A 17329-nucleotide genomic window follows, 5' to 3' on the forward strand; every position below is an offset into this window, starting at 1 on the left:
CATGAGAGCATGTAGTATTGTTTGTGTTTTTGCGGCAGGCGGATGTCTCATGCACAGAGCGATGATATCGTGTAACTGGATTGGGACCTACGTACCCGAAACGATGGCGCTATTGGGCAGTACACAAACGTGTACAAGGGGCAGTGCAAAGGAATGCGGTGCAAAGGAGCGCTTGGCCGTCAGTATGTAAGTACATACAGTACATACTTACAGGTCCGTACGTACTGTAGATTAGATTAGAAAGCGACTCGTACGCATCATCAATCTGCCACCAGAGCCACCAGAGCAGATTCGGCAGCTCCTGTGATCTGACCTCATGTTACTGGTCGCTTATTAACTGGGCTGTGGCTATATCATGGAACAACCACCACATATTTAATCGGGCATGATGCTGTCCGACAACTAATATCCGTCTATTTATCTTAAGGTTAGATTGTGCATATTCGGATCGCTGGATCCCCCGACCTGGGGAACTTTGTCTTGGGGTCGAGGTCATCTTTCGGTCTAACCTTGACTAGTCTAAGGTTAGCCTAGTACTACACAGATTAGCGTTGTCCGCAGCGCTGATTGACGGGCCAACCCAGCCGAGCAAGCGATATGTGCTACGTAGCAATCGAAGCTACAGTACCCATCCGCTCTACTGTGCGTTGAGTAGCCCCCTGCCAATGTATGTACTTCCACTACGTAAGATAGATACCAAGGTTACTCTGTAACTGCTGCACGGATCCCCGTACTCGTGCTGTAGCTACTGAATTGTACAACTACCCAGTTCGGTTGAGCTCGTGGCTTGTGTGGAGAGAGCAAGCCTGAAAGCTGGGGCTGCTGCTTGCTTGCTTGCCTGCCTGCCTGCTTGCCTATCGCCGCCGCCACATACTGTGCATCCCCAAGTGCATCTCGAGCTAGCTCCCTCAACTTGCACCTTCGCATCTCAACAAGTCAACCATGGCGAGACTGAAGATGTCGCTGTCAAGCTTGAAGGTGCTGGCGCTGGGCGCATTATCGTTATCGCCATGTCTAGTATCTGCACAGCAGAACTACACCCAGGAGGATATGCTGCGGGCACAGCTCACGCTCTTGACTGGTCGTCCAGATGACTGCCCCCCGTGGTGAGTTATTAACTATTGCCGCGCTGCCACTCTTGTTTTGCCCATGCTTCTATGCGTTTGCCATGACTGCATATCTCACATGTGCTAACCATTACTTCCCAACAGCTTTAACTGTCTCCTCCCGGCTTATCAGTGCGGCCAGTTCTCCGAATGCAACGAGTACAACGGAAAGTGCGAATGTCCTGCTGGTTTTGGTGGTGATGATTGTCTGGAACCGAGTATGTCGACCATGATCCAACCTGCAAGTATCGCCGAGCCCGTCTTGTTAACATGACTACAGCTTGCGGATCCCTCGCCCGCGGAAAGGACCGGCCCATGCGACAAGGCGACTCGTGCGGCTGCGACGATGGCTGGTCCGGCATCAACTGCAATGTCTGTACCGACAACAAGGCTTGCAACGCTTTGATGGAGACGGGTGCCGACGGCGTGTGCTATGCCAACGGTGAAGTCGTCAAACAGAACCATCAGATGTGCGACGTGACCAACGACAAGATATTGTCTATGCTCGACGGCAAGATCCCACAGGCCACTTTCACCTGCAAGAAGGAGGAAGCTATCTGCGATTTCCAGTTCTGGATCGACCGTCTCGAATCCTTCTACTGCCACCTCGAGGAGTGCGAGTCTAGCGCCGATATCGATTCCAACAAGAACAGCACCTACTACAAATGCCCAAAGGTCGAGTGTTCCTGCATCCCTGATCGAATGCTCTGTGGTCAGGATGGCTCCATCGACCTCACAGACTTCTTGGCCGAGGGCATCACCGGGCCTGCTCAGTTCGAGTGTCTCCAAGAGAGCGGCGGAGCGAACAGGTGCAAGTTCAGGGAACCCGAGCTCGACGGCATGGTGAGGAGCATCTTCGGCGACCCCAGTATTGAGCTGAGCTGCCGCTCCGGAGAGTGTCTCTATGCCACCGAGATCCCTGGCTACCAAAAGCCCATCAAGCCAATCAACACGCCACTCATTGCAGGCGTCATTGCTGGTTGCTCCTTGTTCCTCGTCGCTGTCATCCTCCTCATCTGGTATCTCTCCCGACGATCCAGCCAGTACCAGCCTCTCTCATTGGACGACTCTGATGACGAGGCCATTAAGCTCATGACTGACCACACACCCGCATCTCTCTACTTCTCTGAGGTGGCATACGACCTGAGCGGAAAGCGCATTCTCCAAGACATCCAAGGTGTCGCGCATCCCGGCGAAATCACTGCCATTATGGGTGCTTCTGGTGCTGGCAAGACCACTTTCTTGGATATCCTGGCGCGAAAGAACAAGCGCGGAAATGTGTCCGGCAACTTCTACGTCAACGGCGAGAAGGTCGACGATGCTCAGTACAAGAACGTCGTTGGCTTCGTTGATCAGGAAGACACCATGCTTCCTACTCTGACTGTGCACGAAACCATCCTCAACTCAGCTTTGCTCAGGCTTCCCAAGGCCATGAGCCGTGCTGTGAAGGAACAGAGGGTATACGATGTTATGAAGCAGCTTGGCATCTACCACATCCGCGAATCCTTGATCGGCTCTGAAGAGGGCAAAGGACGGGGTATCTCTGGCGGAGAAAAGAGACGTGTCGGCATTGCGTGTGAGCTCGTCACTAGCCCTTCGATTCTCTTCTTGGATGAGCCCACCAGTGGTTTGGATGCCTACAATGCCTTCAATGTCATCGAGTGTTTGGTCACTCTCGCAAAGACGTATAAGAGAACTGTTATTTTCACCATTCACCAGCCCAGATCAAACATTGTAGCCTTGTTCGACCGTTTGGTTCTGCTTGCGCAAGGAAGAACTGTCTATTCTGGACCGTTTGCTAGCTGCCAGGACTACTTTGACCGCATTGGCTACTCCTGTCCTCCTGGTTTCAATATCGCGGACTATCTGGTTGATCTCACCATGCATGCCAGTTCTTTTGAGCCTTACGACGATGATGCTTTCAATAACGATTCCGGTAGCATCGGCCCCAGCAGCACCGCTGCTGTCAAATCAATCCCTAGTATCTCGGGCAACAGCACCGCTGAGGCTAGCGTCTCAGATGAGCCATCCTCGAGCCGGCCGAGACCTAAACGGAAAGACTCTATTCGAGCGCGACAAGAGCGAGAACTCTTTACTCGTCGCAGGAGTACGGTCAATACGGTCGATACAGCCGCCTCTTCAGATGTGGATGAGGAGATTGGAGCGTACAAGCTTCACAAACAGCAACCACCTCCGCACGTCAATATTGATGAGGCGCATGATCTACCTCCATCAGTTGGTAGCGGTACCGACCTGGACGAGTTGCATCAAGCATACATGGAGTCCGACGTTGCAGAAAACACTCTCGATGAGATCCAGCAAGCTTTGGACAACGCCCGAAACGCCAATGGACAAAACGGCTACACCCCTGAAGGTCCGAATGTCTACACCGGTGCTATTGGCAAAGGCTACGCTCGCGTCGGCTATGGTCGGCAGTTCATCATCTTGTCCGGTCGTACTTGGAAGAACCTCTACAGAAACCCGCTATTAATGCTGACTCATTACGCCATTGCAATCGTCTTGGCTGTGTTTGCCGGGTACCTTTTCTTTCACCTTACCGACGACATCCCAGGTTTCCAGAACCGGCTGGGTCTCTTTTTCTTCTTGCTCGCACTATTCGGATTCAGCACATTGACCAGCTTGAACGTCTTCTCTGCGGAGCGTCTTCTCTTCGTGCGTGAACGTGCGAATGGTTACTATTCACCATTTACGTACTTCGCGGCCAAGGTGCTCTTCGACATTGTTCCGCTGAGAATTATTCCTCCTATCATCATGGGTGTTATCATTTATCCCATGACGGGTCTGATTCCCGACGCGTCACACTTCTTCACCTTTATGCTTGTTCTGGTGCTTTTCAATCTGGCTGCGGCGGCCATCTGCCTCTTCATTGGTATTGTCTGCAAGGACGCCAGTGTCGCGAACTTGATTGGATCACTGGTTATGCTGTTCTCGCTGCTCTTTGCCGGCCTGCTGCTTAACCACGATGCCATTCCGAAGCCGGCGCAGTGGCTTCAGTCGCTATCGATCTTCCACTACGGTTTCGAGTCGCTGATTGTCAACGAAGTCATCAAACTTGAACTTGTGGATAAGAAGTATGGTCTTGACATTCGCGTTCCCGGCGCCACAATCTTGTCAAGCTTCGGTTTCGACAACGGCGCACTATGGATGGACGTGATGAACTTGGGCGTTTTCGCCGCCGTGTTTGTTGTGCTTGCGTACGCTGCTATGCATTTCCTGCTTGTCGAGCGAAGGTGATCTCCGATTTGAAGTGTAGGAAGAGCACTAGACAGCGGCAGCAATCATAGATGACAGACGAGTGTAGGATAGAACTGCAAGATGATGGGTGTGGTATATATTAGCATTTTATTTCCCTCGAGGCTTTCCTTATGTCAATCCAGTTTCCACGCATCGTTTGTCGGCCAGAAAGGCCCTGTTTCCATAGGACAGCATCACATGGCATCATGGCGTTTGGTGGATCACTCTAGTCAGAGCAGTCATACATCGATCTCGCTTTTACCAGCTCTTTGTGGTTCTGGAGATTTGGTGACGCATGTAATGCTGCAGATTAAATGACTGAATATTTACATTGTACAGTAGAGTACAAGGGGTCTCAACGCCAGTGGAGCACAGAGCGTCCTGGCCATGCACAAGACCCATCTCTGTGAGCTCAGGCTAACTATAATACACACTCCTCTATGCGTTGTCTTCCCGGTTTGTTCCTGTGCGTTATACATGCTTCACTGCGCATTTTTGGCGTGGCAGCACAGCTATTGGCCAACCTAAAAGCAAATCAAAGATCCAGGCCCCACACCAGATCGTTTCGTGTCGTGGAGGAGATTCGTAGACAGGCCTTAGAGTAGGACGAAGTCGTGACATGTGTAGAGGCGTGCCTTAGGCGTCGTCCATGGGGCCACCAGTCAGTTCCTCGGCGACCTTGATCTGGCGCTTGCTGGTCCTGCTGCCCTCCTCCTGGGAGATGTTCAGGATCTTGTTGTCCGTTCGCATGACATCTCCCATCAACTCCCTCACGGTCAGAGGCTTGCCGTAGTAACCCCACGCATTCTCGGGAATGGCGCCGGTCTCGGAGATGCCGCTGCTGAAAGTGTCTGGGCGGAAGAGCTTGTCCACCTCGCTCTCCAGGACCTTCTCGTCGACGATGAAGGAGCGGGCGGACATGTACAGCTTCTGCAGGGCGTCCTTGCGGTCCTGGCTCTTGCGGGCGACGATGGCGTCGGTGCGGGCCTTGGACTGCAGGCCGTGCTCGAACCTCAGGGGATCCTGGGGAACGTGGGTCTGCAGGACGGCGGCGGGGATGGAGCTCTCGGTGAAGGCCTCGTCGTCGCGCTGGGGGGCGTTCATGGCGTTCTTGTGGTGCCACTGCTTGGCCTCGCGGTGTTTCCTGCGGGCCTTCTCCGTGTCCTTGCGGCGCTTCCACAGCTCCTCGATGCCCTCGGTCAGGTTCTTGCGGCGCATGTCGGCCATCTCCCGGCGGCGGGCGTCATGTTCGCTGGCGGGCGGCAGCTGGGCCTTGGCGCTGGTGGGGAGGGGCGCGGACTTGGAGAGGAAGACGGGCGAGGTCTTGGGCAGCTCGTAGGTCCTGCGCTTGAAGATTCGGCGTGGCAGAGGTAGGTGACCTTTCTTGGCGAAGCGGTCGGGCCGCTTGTCCTCGACTGCCTGCGAGAGCGGTGGCGTCGGGACGTTGATGAAGAGGGGAGACTCCGGGGGGATCTTGGTGGACTGGTGAATCGAGGTGCAGGAGAAGGCCCGTGTTAAGGAGGTGACGGAGCTGGCTGATGTTGACTGCGCAGCTCTCCTCGAGAGGGCAGCCGGTATTGTGGGCGGCATTTCGGCGAGATGTGTATATAGTATGCAGAATGTGGGCACACGAGAGAGAAGGAGAGAGGTCGCTGGGTGGAACTCTCACTGCCTTGTCGTAGATGCCAGAATGAGCCCCGGGGAATCGCGAGCCTCTCGAGCTACGCACCAGCAAACGGACTCTGCTCCATACATGGATAGACTTTTGGAAGAATTGAAAATCGACACGGCGGTTCGATACTCCGGGCCCCGGTCAGAGAGGCCAACCAGGTTAGTCTAGTTAGTACAGTCAGCCAGTACCGCGCCTGAGTACCTGTTGACCTTAGTACCTTAGTCTAATCTAGGTTAGGACAGCACCTGAGTCCCAGCTCCTACTGTGTGTACATAGCGCGCAGCAGACTCTTGGCGGGGAATTACGGGTCCGCATTGCAGTCGAGGTCCACCCACCTGCCCACTGGCGGGAACCGCTGAAGCAAATCCGTGGGCAGAATTGCAAAAGCGGTCAAAAAGTCTGGAGCTCAAACTGAGAGAGAGAGTGCTGAAAATTTCCCTGCATGCTGCCAGCCGACCTCCCCCACTAAAAAGCGAGAATCCCATCATTATTATCAACCCGTCTTCTCTTCCCTATCCTCTCTCTTCAGCACCTCTTTTCTTCATCCTCTTCCTTCCCTCTTCTGACCTTTTCTTGTGCTGCATTCTTCTGGTAGCCTCCCGACGACTACACACAAGATGGGTACAGCCAAGAAGGAGAAGAACCGGCTTGTCCGCCAGGGCAAGACCGGCACCGGTATGGACAATGTCAAGATCAAGGGTGAGAACTTCTACCGCTCCGCCAACAAGGTCAAGACCTTGAACATGCGCGAGAAGGGCACCAAGGCCCATCGTAACAAGGACGGAAAGATTGTCGAGGCTGCTTCGTACCAGTCGCGAGACATCCCGACCGCTCGCATCGAGCCCTCGAGGAATTGGTTCAACAACACCCGAGTCATCTCCCAGGACTCGCTCTCTGCTTTCAGAGACGCCATGGCTGAGAAGGCCAAGGACCCCTACCAGGTCCTGCTCAAGAGCAACAAGCTTCCCATGTCGCTGATTCGAGACGGTTCCGACACAAACGGCCTGAAGCAGCACAAGGCCAAGATGGCCATCGAGTCCTCCTCTTTCGCAGATACCTTTGGGCCCAAGTCCCAGCGCAAGAGAGTCAAGCTCAGCGTTGGCGACATTGCCGGCCTGGCCGAGGACACTGAGAAGAGCATGGACAAGTACAAGGACAAGCTTGAGCAGAAGAAGCTGCTGAGTGGCAACTCCGGAGCCGACACGGGGGTCGCCGGCGACATGCAGATCGACGAGGAAGACCCCCTCACCCTGGCCGTCCAGCCAGTCTTCTCCAAGGGCCAATCAAAACGTATTGGAAACGAGTTGTACAAGGTCATTGACAGTTCTGATGGTATGAATCTTCCGCCTCGCATAGACTGCCGCTGGTTCGGCTGCTGACATGACTTCCTTTAGTACTCATCCATGTTCTCGATGCTAGAGATCCCCTAGGTACTCGTTGCCGCAACGTTGAAAAGTACATCAGGGAAGAGGCACCACACAAGCACTTGGTATTCGTACTGAACAAGTGCGATCTGGTGCCTACTTCAGTTGCTGTAAGTTCTAACAATTTCACTCATTTTTCCTTCCCGTAACCCCCCCCCCCCCATTGCTTTGAAGTCAGGATGTCTACCGCAACCTTTTGTGTTGCTCATGGAAGAAATCCGTTACGTCAATGGGAGATCGAATATGCGATCTCATGTTCTTGCATCTTCGGATCGGGAATAGACAGGGTTCCGTCTTGGGACCCTGTCGCGAGTATGCCTTTGTTTCATCATGAGTTGAAGTCTTTACCTCTGCCCTTTTTGGGCGGCTCGTGGTAGTCTTCTTAGTATTGATTCATACATCCCTTTTTCCTCCTTCTTTTTCTTTCTTTCTACATTTAACCTTTTCATTTCTGGCATGGCATATGCTAATGAATTTTCAGGCCGCTTGGGTAAGAACATTGTCCAAAGAGTATCCTACTCTTGCCTTCCACAGCTCAATCACAAATTCCTTCGGCAAGGGTAGTCTTATCACACTGCTACGTCAGTTCAGTGGCCTTCACAAGGATAGGAAACAGATCTCAGTTGGTCTTGTCGGATATCCCAACGTCGGCAAGAGTTCCGTCATCAACACTTTGAGGGCCAAGAAGGTCTGCACAGTGGCTCCAATTCCTGGTGAAACCAAGGTTTGGCAGTACATCACACTCATGAAGAGGATCTATCTGATTGATTGTCCTGGTGTCGTACCGCCTAATCAGAACGATACCCCGCAAGATATTATCATGCGTGGTGTCGTTCGTGTTGAGAAGGTGCACAACCCTGAACAGTACATTCCCGGTATCCTGGCCAAGGTGAAGCAGCACCACATGGAGCGCACTTATGAACTCAAGGGTTGGACAGACCACATCTCCTTCCTTGAGTTACTTGGTAGAAAGCTAGGGCGATTACTAAAGCATGGTGAGCCCGATGTGGATGGAGTAGCGAAGCAAGTCTTGAATGACTTCATGCGCGGCAAAATTCCATGGTTCACCCCTGCGCCCGTGGCCGAGGGCGAAGAAGGGCAGACTCGTGAGGGTAGAGAGGGAAAGCTTGGAGAGATGCCCAAGAAGCGTAAGCGAGATGATGGCGAAAGCGTTGCTGACACATCTCTCGCCTTGTCTGAGGACGTTGACGAGTCGGAGGAGGATGAGGAGGAAGAAGAAGAAGAAGAAGATGACGTCGAGGACGGCTTCGAAGGCTTCGATGACGACAGCGACAGTGATGATGAAGCCATCACACAAGCGAAGAAGGCGGCTGTGGCGCAGACAAAGGCCGCAAAAGCTTCGGAAGAGGAAGATATGATACCCTTTGATGAGTCCAGTGATGAAGATGATGAGGTAGACGGGGACAAGGATTGAAGGACTGTAATTTGACTTCAATTATTCATCACTTCGCCTCAAGCAGACTTGAAAGTCGAGACGAGGCATCTGTGCTAAGGCCAGACGGACTAGCAATTCTTGCGCCGGTTCGAGCCCGACGCATTCGACTCCTGACGCTCTGTCAGCTAGGAGCCAATGCGACAAAGCATTCGGTCGATGCAGTACGCCAGGTATGGCTGCATGGCTACATCATAATCGCAGGCTATAATTGCCACTGCGTTTATTCTGAGGTCATCCGCTCAAGTTCTGCTGTACACACGTCAGCTTTGCTTGCGGTGCAGTTGGCGCTGCATTTATGTGCCTCCTAGACTGGGGTCGGAAGTTGACACCAACTTATGAAGACCGGGTCTAGCTGTCCAGTAAACTCCCCAGCTCTACATATCTAGAGAGCCACAAACAATGCAATTACGCAGGTAGAGGCTATAGCAGCCACTACCGGCAAACACCAACACCACAACGTGCCTCTTACTGTGATGGACCTTCCGTCAATGTGACTGGTGACTTTTCTATCGTACTTGCTTCTTTGCGGGATCAATTGAACAACATAGTTTCTACCAAGATTTGGTTGCGACTGCTGTTCATAAAATTCCTTCACAACTTGATCGTGCCCTCTCTTTTTGGCTTCTTCGACTTCTTGGCCTGTCGGTCTGTCCGTCGCAGCCTGAAGATATCAAGTCAAAAAATTCAACCGATGAACAGACTTTCCACTTCGAGTCCAGAAACCATTCCGAACTACTGTCCTTCATTTTGCTCCCAACGGCCTTGTCGATCCGATCTACCCGTTCTGCCACTCGCCTCAAGATGCTGGCACTCCTCACCCTGCTTGTGTCGGGGACCCTCTTTGCCGCTTTCTGTCAAGGCAACTCGATCTCTCGTCGTCAAAATGCTGGGTGCAGCTTCCACTTATCTACCGGTGGTGCGGCTCCGTTCTGGGTTGGCCAGTTGCCAAACGGCCAGTGCAGGGGAGGGAGTGATATTGCAGCTTCTACGTTTACTTGGTTTGGCGACGCTTTTGTGGACCAGCAAAATCGCGGCTGTTGGTGGACTCGTAAGTTTTTGTTTGCCTTTCACTGTCAAGTGAACAACCGCTGAAGATTGTAAGCTCCCACAAGCGTCTTACAGTGTGACCGAGGCCAGCAACCAGACCATGGCTGGGCTATCCCGTGCAATGGCGTTGCCACATACAATGGCCAATCCACCTTCTACCAATGTAAAACTGGCGACGGAGATCAAGTCAACCTGTACTTGAACTCTATCGGAATAGCATGCCAGCCCGTTACCATCATAGCGGACGGATGTACATCATCATGTCAGGCGTCACCTGGAGGTGTTGGATCAGGGGCTGGCCCGCAACCCATACAGACAGGAACTCTCTCGCAAAGTGTGCCCACGGTGACTCCTTTCACCACCGGGCCTATGGGTCCTTCATATACGCCGAACCCAGCAAATCCCGGCAACAGCGGCTCAGCTCCGAGACCGACACCCCTGGCACCGCCAACCAAAGATTGCTCAGCTGATCTCTCAAACACATACCACTACCCTTCGCTCATGATCCCCATCGACCGTGCCAACCCAGACAAAGCGTACGGGCCGACACCGTATGGCCAGGTATCGCCCAACGCAAGCACACTGTTCAACTTCGATATCCCCGCGTCAGATGCCGGAAGATCATGCAAGGTCTTCTTTTCCCTGCCTTCCCAAGCCCGGCTGCAAAGCGCACAGGGCAGCAGTTACTACTTCACCGGCGACGGATCCGCGGTCTTCAGCCGCATGCGCTCGCTTGCGAACCAAGGCACTACTTACAATGACGTCGCGCTCGGGAGGATCGGGCGAACGGATTTAGGGGCGCTCAAGATGAGCCCCGGGAATAACTATGTCATCGAGACCTTCGACTGTGGTGCTGCGATTGGTACCGGAGTAAGCTACATGATTGCCGAGCCGGCGGGGCGGGATACGTGCTTGGTATACTACCAAGAAGGCGCGCCTGTACCGGTCGGAATGTTTATCTCGACCTGCTAGAGAAGACATGCGTCGTCTTGGCCTCTAAGCTGGGCTTGGGGCGGGTGGCTTGGACCTGGGTATCGAGAAGGTGGGGAGCAGAAGTTGATATGTCATACGAAGCTATTTTGGAATGAACTTTTTTTTCTTGGACGCAGGTAAACTTCTAGTCTAGGGGCTTTTTGGGCGAGGCGTCGTGGGTCTTTCATGGATATGTTGGTGCTTTGGAGGGAGTTGCATGGAGATACGGAAGGTGGCGTCCTGCGCGGATATGAGCTTAGATACTGAATCAAAATGGCTTCTCATCTTTCCCCCGATCAACAAGTCTTGCCAAGCAAGTTTGGCTCGTTTGGCGGCGCAAGCTTTTACACGGTTGGTCGTCAAGGCACACTTTGGATTTTGCGTGTACTACCAGAGGGTATTATCTTCTGATGCCATATCTGACCCCGAGCATAGGAGAGATTATCTGGTGGCTAGAGCGTTGGCTCAGCTAGGACAGATGAGGCGGGAGAACATTTCGAGCCGTAAAGAGAGAGGGGAGATCGAGGCATCCCCTCTTAAACTAGCCTGAGTCTCTATCTAAGAGATATCTGGAGACATTGGGAACTATAGTGACCGTTGGCATAAACCTCAAAGCGTTCGACGAACACCTTATGCGCGACGACTACTAATAGCTCGCTTCTCCGACTCTTCCTAGAGTATCGGAAATGGAACGGTCCACAAGGTATTACGAGCCCCAGTTCAGGCAAGAGCAGTTCCCGCGCCACGGGAGTGAACATTCGCATGAATCACACGCCGCAGTCTCCGGATATAGCTGTGATCACGGCTGCTTTTTCATCGTTGCTCCCAGCGCCAACGCTAGGTCCGATCCGACGCAGAGCTTCATCTGATGTACATGCCCAAGCTCCAGGTGTTCCTTCGATACCCTTCACAGAAGTCCCAGAGATGTTATCGCATTCTGTTAAAAACACTAGACAAATTGACAATAAAAGAAAATAACTGGTGAACCATAGCTTGACATAACATATGGACTGCTGCTAATCCGAGTGAATATAAGTGACCGTACGATTTCATTTCCTCATTTCAATATAAAGCTATCTACAAGAAAATCCTAGAAGCCCTTCCAATCACTAGCCTCAGTCATAGCCTCTCACCAACAAACAAAGGCGGTTGGTTACCAAGCATCATACCGCTTAAACTTGCCAAAAAGAAAACTCCGTGACCATGATTCCACTTGTGGACGTCAGATAAGACTGATGGGTCTCAATATGACTAGTGATTCTCCCCTCTAGTGTTGCTTTCTCGATAAAAGCCGTTGTAAACGTGCCCTCTTTGGCTTCCTTGTGGGTGTATCATCAGGACCTGAAAGAGAAACATCCTGATCCTCATCCATCTGGCCGAATATGCAAGTGACGTCGCGTCCCTCCAACTTCATCATTGCTTGTTGCCAAGCTTGCTGCCGATCAGACATCTCTTTCAATTCGTCGGCGAACTCTAAAACATGCTTGTTGCCATCCTATGAACCAGCAATGCCGAGACCAACCCTTTGTCCGTATCGGTCAGCTCGAGGGCCATCCGTCTCCCGATTGCGATCCACATTCGCACGCATGCGTCGGCCTTCCATAAGTCCGCGCAATCCTCGCTTTTGCAGGCCAATAACGCTGCTGAGCTCACCGCTCCAGACTTCCTTGGTGGTGCCACGCTCGCTGTCGCCAAGTTCGCTGCTCCACTCACTGCCGCTGGCACTGGTTGTGGCGCTAAGCTCTGCGCTGCCAGGCCGCGCAGGGGGTACGCCAGTATTGAGGCGTAGCCCGCCGAGACTGCTATTCGTCTCATCCATGCTAGCCTGCGAGATGGATCCATTACGGCTTTCCAGGCCATTACTGGACAAAGATGAGTCCGGAGGTGCGAAGAAGTTTGGATTCAATGTGCCGTCAATGCCTCTTCCGCCGCCGGCAGCCATCGCTGTTGCATTGAACACGGCCGCCGCATTCCTAGAGTCAAGCAGTGCGTGCAATCTCTCCACGACAGCCTCTAAGAGCCCGTCCACCTTGTAAGGTCGAGCAATTTGCAGCAGCGAGCATAGTATTTGCGGAGTACATAGCGGGGATTGAGGCGACGGGAGTGCAGATGTGTAGAGAAAATGCAACAAAGCCTGTATTGTAAGGTAGGTGTGAGGTAGATACAGACACCTCGGCCGAATGTTAGGAGGAAGAGAGGCGGGTGTTGGTGCCGAGTTGATCGTGGTAAAATCAGTACCGCCAGATACCGACGTTGCTGCCGTGCTCGGTGGTTTCATGGAGCCCAAAGACGAGTTCCCAAAACTTGAGACCATAGACAACGTATCAGTCGTATTTCGGTTGCCCTGTGCAGGCGTGATAGTCATAACAGACATCCGGGCATTCCCACCGGGACCACCTGATGTGATCGTCCTTAAAGTTGCCGAGTCGCTTCCATCTTGGGTGGCGGCTCCTTCGCGTAGCAGTTGCACGAAGTAAGGGCCCCATCTTCGACCGACAATTCGGGAGTTGATGGGTATGCGTTCACCTCCAATACAGAGAATATCCATATCGGCCAGCTCACGGAGGGCTAAAGCCTTTTCACCAAGTTCTTCAGCTGCACGAGAGTGAAATCTGCCTCCACCCGTCCACCCTGCCTTTCGTGCAATGCTGAGACCCGGCATATTGTAGGGGCTACTAGCTGATGCAAAGCCCGACATAGGAGTTACCCTTCTTGGGCTATCATAGAAACCAAACGCTTCGAGTTCAACCATACAGACGTTGGAGAAGTTGATTCGCCGATGGTTGTAATCATCGACGAGACTTCTCTTACGATTGCCTAGGATGACAAAGGTATTTCTGCGGTTCCAAAGAACGCCTCTATTCCAGCTTCCTTGGCTGAATATGCTACCGCCCGCATCAATTCGTGCCCACGTCAGGTTCTTGAGGTCAAGGGCCCAAAGCGCATATTCTTGCTTAGAACTCGTAAGATAGGTTCCACTGACGACAAAGTACCTGTCGATAACGCCGCCGTTGGGGAAGCGCAGACCGGGTGGTGAATACGCGCCAGACATTGGCTTCTCCACCAGAGATCCGTCCGGGCCACGAATTTGCAACTCTAGCTTAACATCCAGGAAGTTGTAGTTCGAGTAAATCAGCATTGAAGAGCCGGGCTCCCTAGCCTCTTGACTAATGTTGCTCTCTTGGCGGGAACCAGTGCCATTGACCTTGCCCATCTTTGCTGTGACGGAAGGGGGTAACGGGGCGACGACACTGCGGTACGCACCACAAGACTTGCCAAGTGATTGCGTTGACGTCCACTTCAGACTTCGCAGGTTGAAAACGCTAATTTGCTCGATGTAGTGATTAGCCCCATCCTGACCACCAACGACCAACATGTCAGCACCACCAGTTCCGTCAATGTTGATACCAATTCGGCCCTCGTTGGGATTCCCGCCGGACGGATTGTGCTGGAGCGCAGACAAGGGTGCCTTATTAGATGAAAACGTAGCCGAAGACGGGGTGATCGTAGCGCAGTGAGCATATCGCCCCTGTGGTGCTTCCTGAGTGGGGATGTAGGTCCATTTCCTGGACGTAACATCGTAGATGTGTATGTCGGACATAACCGTAACCTCGGGTTGCTGATCGGGGGTCGATGGTGCCGTTTGATTCGGGCTGGGAGACATGCCTCCGTAACAAACCATCTTGGTGTCCCCCAATGCGCACATGGAGTGGAAATATCTTGGGGGTGGGACATCTCCCGAGGTCTCCAATTTGGTCCAGTGTCGCCTGATCAGGTCCAGCTCGTACAAATCCGAGGTCAGCGGGGCAGGCCGGCTTCTAGACAGTATCCTGCCGCCAAAGACGTAGAGTTTATCGCCGAGTATGGTTGTTGTGGCTCCAACGAGAGGACGCGGTTCCCGTCCAGTTGTGCGGTGAACATTACACATCAAGCCGGACAGATGCGCAGAGGACCCAGATGTGGAGGGTGTGCCTACAGGCTGGCCGATGGCAGGAGTTCGGCTCGACGAAGAAGCAGCAGCGGCAGCCGCCGCGCCTGGAGGCGAAGGCCCTGCAGATGCCAGCCCATTGCTTCGTGGTGTTAGGTTGTCTCTCTGTTGAGCTTCGCCTCCATCTCTCGAAGAGCTTGCTATGCTGCTTTGACTGCTGCTCATATCAAAGCCCCCGCTGTACATCTGACTCCCTTGGTTCGGGGGCACAGAGGACTTGGAGTCCATTGTGCTCGTTCGGCTATCCATGTCGGGCTCGACTTCGGATTCTTCGATATCAACAATGGAGCTCAAACTTCCCTGCCGGACGTCTCTATCTCGTCCAAAATCGAGTATAGAGCTCAGGCTTCCCTTTCGACTTTCTCTGCCTGACTGTGTCGGAGTCAGTGGGCTTAAGGTGGCGGCCGGTGGCTCAGGCAGTGGCTTCTCGAGGCTATTCTGCAGACTCAAGTTCCGGGCATGCTGTTGAGGCTGGTTTTGATTGGTTCCAAAAAGACCTGTAGTTGAACCTAGGGTGGGTGTACCTATGGTGGCCGGCGTATCGCTTGTTGGCGTAGGGGTCGCGGTGCCCGAGGTTGAGTGGTTCGAGTTTGTAGTGGAATTCGAATGTGACGCAAAGGCCCTCAATGCCCCAAGTCGCGACGGTGCCCTCGTACGTTTCAATGAGTCCTCTCTCGTTGGGATCGCTTTCTTGACGCCGCGATAGAAGTCCGACAGAATGTCGGAAGTAGATTTCGCGGAAGTCGGCGGTGGTCGGAGGGTGTCTGGATGGTGATCTTGCACGTCGTTGGCGTTGATGTTGGCCTCGGATTCGGAGGACCAAGTGCTATTTTCATGGCTCGGCGTCAGCCCATGTCCCGACATCATGTCCTTCCTCCACGCTCACGACTCTGCGGCCGCGGACACACACAATTGGACGACAAAACAAAGTAGCCTGTCAAATGTGTATACAGCAATTCAAGTACCTGTGTTCGCTGGGAGAAGAAGGGGAGGGGGAGGAAGAGAAGAAAAAAAGATCGTGGCAGAAAAAGCAAGCAACCAGATGGCGAGCAGTGAGTGAACGAACGAAACAACGAACGAATGGATGTGTCAGAACGTCTGTGGGTAGGGCAACGGTCTTCCACCTCCACCTTAATGCGACGTGAACAGGGAGAGCCAGACGACGAACCTGGTGATGCCACGCGCGAGTCTTGGGAGGAAGCAAGATCTACCATGTATGTGAGGTACGGTACGGTACGGGATACTGCGTAGCAGTCGCGTACGGTACCAAGGACACGGGTGACAGGCAAGCCCCTTGGTTCCAGGATCGTCACCTTAGCTTCCGGAATGACACCGCAACATTTGAGGCTGACGGGAAGGAGATCTGGGAGTGGGATTACGGGTAGGGGTGAGGGGGATAGCAACAGTATTGCTGGGAAACCAAGTGGACACTGATGCTGGAGGAGATGCCTCAACTGGGAATAGTTTTTGGGCAGGATATTTTCAGAACTTTCAAAACTTGTACGACGGACAATGACAATGACATACCTAGTTCAAGGATCCCCAGGTTGACGTAGCAATTTCTAATTTCTTCACAGGTGGAATGGACGTCCGGTAATATCCCGCCTCGTGCGAATCTCCCCTTGTCGCTCCTGTCAGACTCACTTTGAAGGCTTTTTCCAACCTCGTGTGAGCGAGGGCTGACCGGAAGACAGGCGCAGACAAGTCTGTGCGATGCGTGATACGTAACTCGCTTCTGGATACGATGTACGTACAGAGTATGTACCGTGAGATAAGCACAGCTAAAAAAGGTTTATTGAAAACGATGAGGATGAGCGTTTCGCCTACTTCGCCAAGCCCACTCTCAAGCCGGCCACGGACTATGTGAGTCTCTGGTTCTGGACGGAAGCGGAGATCAGATACTTGGAGGGGACTGCAGTGGGAGGAGTAGTAGGGCTGGTTTGGATCAAGTCCCTCTCCCTTCTCCTGCCTCTCTCTCTCGTGTATGTATGAATTGGTCCCGAATCGGTTGACGGGATCCGTCCGTTCGTTCCTCGGCCGAAGATATCCAGGAGGCTTCAGGGACCCTGGAAGTCAAAGTTGAGGTTTGGTGGGGAAAAGGAGACGGACTGCACAGGCAGAACTCAGAAGCCAGGAAAAGGAGATTGGGGGTGGGGATTGCTCAAAGTTCAGAGAAACGCCTCTCAAAAGCCACTACGCATCCCATACCCATGCTGCCATGCCCCTTAGGGATCCCTATCTCATGCCCACACCCATGCCCAACTTAGGCACTCCCAAGCAACTTGACTCCTAGACTAGCGCAAACCAGCAAAAGAGGGGTCGTTTCAATTGGATGACTGCGACGTGACTTTGACCTCGACCATCTGCAGAAGAAAACGCAGAAATGCAGCAACACATGATGCATTTGCA

At 53.0% G+C, this 17329-nt stretch overlaps 5 protein-coding genes across 5 annotated transcripts; 3 read left to right on the forward strand and 2 right to left on the reverse strand.

Annotated features, from left to right (window-relative positions):
• Positions 1-942: 942 nt before the first annotated feature.
• BKA67DRAFT_591132 (uncharacterized protein) lies at positions 943-4361 on the forward strand (the record flags this gene model as incomplete). Its single annotated transcript, XM_046104676.1, has 3 exons — positions 943-1106; positions 1212-1324; positions 1387-4361. 3 exons carry the CDS (start codon positions 943-945, stop codon positions 4359-4361), a joined length of 3252 nt encoding a protein of 1083 aa, XP_045962180.1.
• A 621-nt stretch (positions 4362-4982) lies between these two features.
• BKA67DRAFT_202829 (uncharacterized protein) lies at positions 4983-6141 on the reverse strand. Its single transcript, XM_046095433.1, has one exon. The coding sequence runs from the start codon at positions 5949-5951 to the stop codon at positions 4998-5000; it is 954 nt and encodes a 317-aa protein (XP_045962181.1). The 5' UTR covers positions 5952-6141; the 3' UTR covers positions 4983-4997.
• A 509-nt stretch (positions 6142-6650) lies between these two features.
• Positions 6651-8892, forward strand: BKA67DRAFT_591133 (nucleolar GTP-binding protein; the record flags this gene model as incomplete). Its single annotated transcript, XM_046104677.1, has 4 exons — positions 6651-7365; positions 7428-7567; positions 7939-8669; positions 8754-8892. The coding sequence occupies 4 exons, from the start codon at positions 6651-6653 to the stop codon at positions 8890-8892; spliced, it is 1725 nt and encodes a 574-aa protein (XP_045962182.1).
• An 822-nt stretch (positions 8893-9714) lies between these two features.
• On the forward strand, positions 9715-10932 carry BKA67DRAFT_533131 (ubiquitin 3 binding protein But2 C-terminal domain-containing protein; the record flags this gene model as incomplete). Its single annotated transcript, XM_046099658.1, has 2 exons — positions 9715-9961; positions 10016-10932. The coding sequence occupies 2 exons, from the start codon at positions 9715-9717 to the stop codon at positions 10930-10932; spliced, it is 1164 nt and encodes a 387-aa protein (XP_045962183.1).
• A 1236-nt stretch (positions 10933-12168) lies between these two features.
• Positions 12169-15374, reverse strand: BKA67DRAFT_202886 (uncharacterized protein). Its single transcript, XM_046095434.1, has one exon. The coding sequence runs from the start codon at positions 15167-15169 to the stop codon at positions 12428-12430; it is 2742 nt and encodes a 913-aa protein (XP_045962184.1). The 5' UTR covers positions 15170-15374; the 3' UTR covers positions 12169-12427.
• Positions 15375-17329: the final 1955 nt, after the last annotated feature.

This window comes from Truncatella angustata, assembly GCF_020726525.1.
Source record: "Truncatella angustata strain MPI-SDFR-AT-0073 chromosome Unknown BKA67scaffold_2, whole genome shotgun sequence".
In the NCBI taxonomy this organism is placed as follows: Eukaryota; Fungi; Ascomycota; class Sordariomycetes; order Amphisphaeriales; family Sporocadaceae; genus Truncatella; species Truncatella angustata.

Excerpts from the sequence above, each read along its gene's own strand:
- BKA67DRAFT_202829 (XM_046095433.1), bottom strand. The coding sequence starts at position 5,951 with ATGCCGCCCACAATACCGGCTGCCCTCTCGAGGAGAGCTGCGCAGTCA.
- BKA67DRAFT_202886 (XM_046095434.1), bottom strand. The coding sequence starts at position 15,169 with ATGGATAGCCGAACGAGCACAATGGACTCCAAGTCCTCTGTGCCCCCG.